Source organism: Hibiscus syriacus, unplaced genomic scaffold, assembly GCF_006381635.1.
Source record: "Hibiscus syriacus cultivar Baekdansim isolate YM2019G1 unplaced genomic scaffold, ASM638163v2 tig00111000_pilon, whole genome shotgun sequence".
NCBI lineage: Eukaryota > Viridiplantae > Streptophyta > Magnoliopsida > Malvales > Malvaceae > Hibiscus > Hibiscus syriacus.
This window is the reverse complement of record NW_024062947.1, coordinates 3,385,524-3,393,949: the sequence shown is the minus strand read 5'-3', so window position 1 is coordinate 3,393,949 and position 8,426 is coordinate 3,385,524. Positions and strand designations below refer to the sequence as shown.

Below are 8,426 nucleotides of genomic sequence, written 5' to 3'. Positions count from 1 at the left end.
ACTTTATTAATATATATTAATTTAAAGTCTAAAGCAATTAATTGTTTTTAACGATAAGTCGAAATATAATTATAATTTACATGCACGAATTATTCGGTTTCGATCTAAATTTTATTAAATTAACCGATAAGGTGGTCGAAATTTAATGCTACTTATGAGACTACATGAAGTGATTCAGAACCTTGCAGTTCCCACGTGTCCTTTTCCCATTGACTGAACAATCAATCTTCTTCCATCTTTTGCTTATAAAGGCGCAATTCCCTGAGCTTTCCATGCAGAGAGTTTTATGTTTCTTCTTTTTATGCAAAACACAGCCGTTGAAAGAGATATATGGTGTCAGAAGAAGCACTGAATTCACCTGAAAGTGACGTCACCAGCATGAGTTTCGAGGAAACGGAGCTGACTCTGGGACTGCCAGGGGAGGGACGGTCATCACAGGCGGCGGCGGTGGTGGCTGTCAAGTGCTTTACAAAACATGGTTTCCTTTATCTTAGCGTCTCTGATCATAAGTCCGGTGCCGGGGAATCTTCTCCCTCCAAGTAAGGATGCCTATTCCCCTATGGCTTTTTTTTATTCTTCTACCGGTACAATGGCTGTTTATAATTCATCACCTTGAAAATGATAAGTATTTTTGCTAAATTAAATGGTATTAACTTCCCATTAGTTGACATATTACTTTAGTTATCTATTTATTTATTTTTAAATAATTTAGGGTGGATACAAGTTAATATCAATTCAAAATCTTTCTTAATCATTGTCAACGTACACACTATTGCAGACATAATTGCTTGAACTCAGGATATATGAGAGAATATATCAATTAACTTTTAGATAGAGTGATATAAAAGATAATGCGATATACATGAGAAACGAGGTTGCGATGACTTTCGATGGTTCGTCCAATATGATTTAGATGAATAATTGTTGATGATTGTTTAGTCGAGGAATCATCTTCTTAAACTTGCTTGTTCTACTTTTCTCTTTGATCAAATAATCATATGTGATTATCTATGTAAGTCAGAGAAGGAGCAATTAAAAACTACCGCAACCTTTCTCCCATCAACAATAAACATAACATATATGTCTATTTTTGTAAAAAATATAATCATAAAACAGTCAGTTGTGTATATGTCATATTGAAGGGAACAAGTTGTGGGTTGGCCACCAGTGAGATCATGTAGGAAGAAGGGTATAAATGAGAGGTTTGAGTATGTGAAAGTAGGCATGGATGGAGCTCCATATCTTCGTAAACTCAACTTACAAGGTTGCTCTAATTACCTGGAGCTATTCAAAGATTTAGAGAAATTGTTCAATTGTTCCACAATTAGTGAGTATCATTATCATTATTAAGATTACCATTCGGTTTAGGTACAATTACAATAATTGGTGTAGTGGTTTAGGTGGTAAAAGAGAGGAAAACAAGCTAATGGATGATGTGGAGTATGTTCCCACTTATGAAGATAAAGACAGTGACTGGATGTTAGTTGAAGATGTACCTTGAGGTTAGAACTCTACCGATGAAGAGGTTCGATGTTCAATTCAAAAGAATTACTGCATCCTCTAGAAGATTCATCGATTGTCCTTTCTCGAAAGAAGAGGTTTGGCTCACTATTAAAGTGTCGGATGGATCAAGAGCTCCGGGCCATGATGGATTTAACCTTGATTTTTTCAAGAAATTATGGTTATCCATAAAAGTTCATGTTATGCATTTTATGGATGAGTTTTATCAGGGGAACATTGAAGATTTTCCTTCAACAAGTCTTTTATTACTCTCATCTCTAAAAAATTTGAAGCTATTGTTCCGGAGGATTACATGCCTATTTCGTTGGTAGGCAGTTTATATAAGATTGTGGCTCATGTTTTGGCGAGAAGGATGGCTAGTGTTATGGGAGAAGTTATTGGGGATACACAATTTATTTTTATGGCTGGGAAACAAATTACAGACTGTTCCTTGATTGCAAATGAAGTTGTGGATGAGTTGAGGAAAAGTAAGAAAGAAGCTGTCTTGTTTAAGGCGGATTTCAGCAAAGCTTATGATACGGTTGACTGGAACTTTTTGAGTCTAATATTAAAAAAAATAGGCTTCGACAGAAGATGGAGGAGGTGGGTTAATATTTGTATTTCAACGCCCTCGATTATTGTCCTAGTTAACGGATGCCCTTCTAAGAGTTTCTCAATCAAGAGGGGTCTCAGGCAAGGGTGTTTGTTGTCTCTGTTTCTGTTTAATGTAGTTAGTGAGGCTCTTAGTGGGCTACTTAAGAAATCGGGGGCTTATGGTTTGTGTCGAGGGGTTAGAATTGGATCTGGAGTAGAAGTATCTCACATTCAATTTGCTGATGATCTCATTTTCTTTTCTGAAGCGAATGTTGAAAATATTAAAAACCTGTGGCGTGTGTTCAAAATATTTGAGGTTGCGGTTGGGCTAAAGCTAAATATGAAGAAGACAAATCTTTATAGGATTAATGTGGAAGATAGTAAGGTTACTGAATGGGCTGATTCGATTGCGTGTGGTTGGGCATGTTTGCCTACCACATATTTGGGTCTTCCTCTGGGGTACAACAAGAACTCCAAGTTGATGTGGAACATATCGTTGACAAAGTAAGAAATCGTCTTCAAAGTTGGAAAGGTAAATTGCTTTCGTTTGGGGGTAGAATTACTCTAATTAAATATGTTTTGGTCAACCTGCCGGTTTACTTCATGTCCTTATTTTCTATCCCAAAAAGTGTATCCGAGTTGATTAATTCGATTGTAGCAAGATTTTTGTGGAATATTAAGTCTGTTAGAGGGATTCATTGGATTAAGTGGACTAATGTATGTGGTCTGAAATCTCATGGGGGTTTGGGTATTTTCGACGTCAAGACTAGAAATAGAGCGTTCCTGAATAAATGGATTTGGCATTTTTTAGAGGACAGTGAGTGTTTGTGGAAAAAGATTATTGTTGCGAGGAATAATTATGTCCCAAAATTGATTCTGCCTAGAGCTGCTAATTATCAAAAATCTTCTTGGTTGTGGCGAGACATTATTAATCCAGCAGTTTTGTATAGTGATGGTTTCGTTTCAGAAATAAGATGTGTTATGGACGATGGGTCCAGAATTGAGTTCTGGTTCAATTTTTGGACTGAGTTTCGTTCTTTAAAAGATGCTTTTCCGAGAATTTATGGGATTGCTGTTAAAAAATTTGGTTGTATTGCAGAATTCAGGCATTGGGTTGGTAGTGTCTGGGAGTGGAATATACTTCTCAGAAGAGTTTTATTTGATTGGGAATTGGATGTTTGGAGGGATTTCATGTTCGTACTCGAAAGAGCTATTGGTTCAGGTCTAGCATCAGATAGATTAAAGTGGTTAGGCTCTGCTGATGGTAATTATAATATGAAGGATTATTGCTCCAAAATGGATTTAGTTGGTAAGGAGGAAGATCCTAGTTGGAATCGGGTATGGTGCAAGTATGTTCCGCTTAAAATTTCTGCTTTCGTGTGGAAAGCTAAGCATCAAAGACTACTAGTAGTTACTGAATTGGTTAAGCGAGGCATTGATTGTAACGCTAATAAGCTTTGTATTTTTTTGCAAATGCTTTATAGAATATCAAAATCATTTGTTGCTTCACTGTGATGTTTCGTGGCTTGTATGGCAACGATGTTGTGAGGTATGGGAAGTCAATATTGTTTTTCCTAGTAACGTTAATGAGCTAATTCAAATATGGTTTTCTCATAAAATTAGAAGGGAAAATCTGTGCTTATGGCATATCAGTTTCTTTGGGTTGATTTGGACTATATGGTTGAGTAGAAATAAATTTAGATTCGAGGGCAAAGTTTTCACAGTAGATCAGATATTTAATATAGCATTGTTGCAAATTGGTGTTTGGATGCATTACTTGTGTCCAGAGAAGGTTCCTTGTATACATGATTTTGTTAGATGTCGGGTGCTTTTCTTTTGGTATGATGCTTTCGTTGGTTGCTGCCTGTGTTAATTTCCTTGCTTTAGGTGGCACGTTGTTCTGCAGATTTTCATTGTCTGGTTTTGCTGCTGAATTTCAGCCCTTGTAATATTGTGAGATTCAGTGTAGTTTCATTGTTAGGGGGTTGTTTCCTTTGTGCTCGGCCAGATTTGTTATGATGGTCGGATTGAGGAATTTTTTCAATTTTTGTAAGTATAGTTTATATTTTTCTGATTTTAACCACCTCAAAGCACACTCTTTTTCCTCCAAATAGATTTAGGAGGTTTTTTAATGAGATCATTGAGGCGGTGTACTTTGTACCCTTATTTATACAAAGTACCACTCTTTCAATATATATATATATATATATATATATATATATATATATAATATATATTAATAATAAAAATCTTCTAATTGTATTACTATTGAGTGCATGTGCTACACCTTAACTGTGATTGAAACATGATGTTTATAGAATCATGCAAGCGTATCCGTTTGATGAAATGCTCAGAGGTTGCAGTCTTAGCCTCAGGTAATTTATACGTATACATGAACAAGAATATTAAATATTCCATATTTTATTTAATTTAAGTGGTGAATGAAATGTGTAAATAATGTTAGTTTCATTTTATTTAATTGATGCAGAATCAAAGGGTTCTTCTATTTCCAATCTGGAAGCCTGAAGCCCCAGTTGATCGAATGGTGTGGCTTCTTTGAGTGCTTTTCTCTTCTTCTTTTCCTTGGATTTGGAATCCTTGTAATTATGTAAGATTCCAACAATAAATCTCACTTCATATATGTTCCACAACTGAGTGCATGCTTTGAAGGCTCACTATAGCAAAATGGGGTTTTAGCGGCATATTTAGCGGCGTTTTATGAGAAAACGCCAGAAAATAATGTACTTTAGTGGCGTTTTTATACAAACACCACTAAAGGTCGTACGTTAGTGGCACAAACGTTGCTAATTTCACGTACTGCGGTGGCGTTTAACGTATAAACGCTGCTAATTACAAGCACTATAGTGGCGTTTTTATATAAACGCCGATAAATAATGTACATACGTGGCGTTTTATATAAACGCCGCTAATTACACGTACATACATGGCGTTTTCTAATTACATGTACATACGTGGCATTTTATGCACAAACGTCGCTAATTACACGTACATACGTGGCGTTTTATGCACAAACGCCGCTAATTACACTCATTATAGTGGCATTTTTATATAAACGCCGATAAATACTATACTTTAGTGGTGTTTTTATTCAAACGCCGCTAAAGGACATACTTTAGTGGCATTTTAAGCACAAACGCCGCTAATTACACGTACTCTAGTTGCATTTTTATATAAACACCGATAAATATTGTACTTTAGTGGCGTTTTTATACAAACGTCACTAAAGGTCATACTTTAGTGGCGTTGCAAGCACAAACGCCGCTAATTACACGTATTTTTGTGGCGTTTTACACACAGACGCCGCTAATTACACGTACTTTAGTGGCATTTTTAACATAAATGCCGCTAAAGGTCGTCTTGATCCATTCAAAACGCTGTGTTTTGGGAACTTTTGTTCTTACCTTATGCTTTTCCCAAAACGCAACACGCAAGCCTCGACCATCAGCGTAGCATCTCGTTCATTCAGCTCTCATTTCACCCAAATCTCCAAACCCTAGCCCCGCATAGCCACCATAGCCCAAAATCCACCATCAGCGTAGCATCTCGCCACCATCGTACTCTTCTATTCGTCAACCGTCGTCGTACCCAATGTTATTAGGGTGTGGTTGAATTTAAATTCAAGATATTTTATGGTTTTTATGCTTTTTGCAATTTCTTCATTGTCGTGCTTTATTAAATTGTTTTAGAATTTAGAACCGTATGAGCACTTTCCGAGGTAATTACTGAAAACTGGAATTCAAATGAATGTGAGATGTTCTTTTTCAAGTATTGAATATTAGGTCTCCTATAGTTTTCTAGAGCTGTAGCAAATAAAGAACAACAAATTGTTTCTTTTGAAGGTGTCTGATTTGTTAATTTGAGGTATCAACGTTGTGTGATGGAGGTACATTTGATCTTTCCTTTTAGTTCGTTTCTCATGTATGTTTAAGTAGTGAATAATGATCTTTAATTCTTTTTCCAACTTTTTTTCTACATAATTGATATAATCCGATGATTTATGGTTAAGGGAGTGCTTTCGTGTACTGCTTAACAAATCAAATTGTATGAATTTCTTTAGCTAGCACGATGAACACATCAAAGTAATTGCATTTTCATTCACTTGGTAGGGTATCGAATTTATGAGGAACATAAGAATGATATACTCCATCAAGCAGTTCACCTTATCTTCGATCTAAGTTGTTTGCAATTAATTTAGGCCATATAACTACCGAATTTACCTTATCAGAATTTAAAAACATGGTCATTTTCTCATAAAACTTTGTATAGCAGACATTCTTTTTATTATTAACCTTGGCCTATTCAGATGTTACATATTTTTCAATTCCTCTATGAGCTTTTCATTATCACCCCCATCCAGAACATTGTCTTCCTCGGGATAAACTCCACTTGGCAGATTCCCCAACCTGAATATTTGCAACTCGGAAAAATTAGATATCAAATTCTGTGGGATTCTTCTGATATCAAGGGACTATTTCTATAATCAAGCAGTTCATTTAGTGGGAGTCATTCTTTTTCCCTTTTAAATGTTATACTTCGTCCCTAAATAAACCTTTTACATTCGGTAGGAGTGTATTCATCATGTTTTAGTACATAAGTTAGCAACAAACTTTCATTTGATAATTCTATATTTTATTATTTAAATTATTTTCGATTAGTTTGTAGCTTAAATTTAATACATTATACATGGGGTTTTTTTCCGATCTAAATTTAGGAATTTCAAAAACTCATGACAGGTAATCGTGAAGCATCTCACCGCCGTCGTACTCTTTTGGTCGTCAACTTTCAACTACCTGCAGGTATGTTTTCTTGTCCATCGCACCCTACTTTCAATCAGCCATGTTGTTGTGGTTGGGTTTTTTTTAATTGTGAATGTTCGGAGTTTTGTGAAACCAGTTTTGAACGAAGAGAATGAACAAATATTGATTTTTTTTTCTTTTCTTTTTGCTCTTTATGAGTTTTAGAGTAACACATTTTTCTCTTATTTCTTATTTTTCTTCTTTTTTATCATCAACTTATGAGTGATCAAAGATCTAATAAACTCATCAAGAGATAAATATACTCTTTATTTCAATAATTACCATTTTCTTAGTTTGCCAAAATTTTAGTAAGTTATGGAGCATCTTCTTTATAGTTTTTTAATAGAGATTGATTTCTCGTATCCTTTGAGAGCATTGATAATGATAGAGAATTTATGACATGATATATATCTTAATCTAGATTCATCTTTAAAATTTATAGTTGAGAGTTAGAACTTAGAAGATCAATCTTTGTTTCCTTTACACTAATGGTACTATTATAAGTGACCTCTAATTTATCATATATCTTTTTGGCACTTAAACAAAAGAAGATTGAAATCAAGTGTACAGAATAAAGAGAGCAGGATCTTAATATTAAGTTAAATTTTCGTCTTCGTTACAATCTTCCATCTCTTTTGTTTAAAGTTATGTATTCTTTCACGATGATTTCACAAGCTCCAAAATCACTTGCCTGAACAAATAACTTCATTTAATTTTTCTTATAATCACAATTGGTATTTTTAAGTGTGGAGATTGGTTGATTGGTTGTGCGTCTTCAATATAATAAAAACTAGAAGGGTAAGTCTTTCTTTAAAGTTGATGTATGTATTAATAAAGCCCTTCAAAGACCTTCTTAAGATTGTCGAACTCTTAATAGAAGCATGCTTAAATATTACTTTTAGCTTTATCAGTCAACCAAATAATATTAAGAGTGGGTAAATTGACTTATGACCAGTTTTGCTCGTAGAGTTAAATCATACCAAACGTATAAATGTTAGTGGTGATTTTGTCAAAACAAATAGTTTAGTGACCATATTAGAAAAGTTAAAATAGTTTGGTGACTAGTTGTATATTTTATCCATATTAGAAATGTGTAACATAATGTTTATTTGTCTGCAACAATCTTGCATTTAATCAATTTACTGGAAATGTCCCTTATTCCATCAATCATATGCATTCTCTTCAATACATGTAAGCAATGTTTCGAATATTCGTTTTTTTTACAAAAAATTGTACACATTTAAATAGTCGGTATACGTTTAAACTCTTATGCTCTTCCTTTTCTTTTCCATTTCTGGAAATACAGAAATCTGATTTTTTGTCTGCATTTATAATGCAAAATCTAGGTTGTTAATGGTGAAATTATAATGGACTATGTATGTATGTATGTGTTATACGAATGCATATCATTTTCTTGTATACCTGCTCCTCTTGTCATATTTTCACAAAACTAGAATACACTACCTTCTCAAATTTTGTTCATTTTAAGCATATGTCCCGTTTCGAGATATACTA

General features: G+C 34.4%; 1 protein-coding gene across 1 annotated transcript; it reads left to right on the top strand.

The window, feature by feature from the left end:
* The first annotated feature begins 330 nt into the window (after positions 1 to 330).
* On the top strand, positions 331 to 4,620 carry LOC120149313 (auxin-responsive protein IAA1-like). Its single transcript, XM_039162141.1, has 5 exons — positions 331 to 539; positions 1,143 to 1,327; positions 1,401 to 1,499; positions 4,398 to 4,469; positions 4,583 to 4,620. The coding sequence occupies exons 1-5, from the start codon at positions 331 to 333 to the stop codon at positions 4,618 to 4,620; spliced, it is 603 nt and encodes a 200-aa protein (XP_039018072.1).
* Positions 4,621 to 8,426: the final 3,806 nt, after the last annotated feature.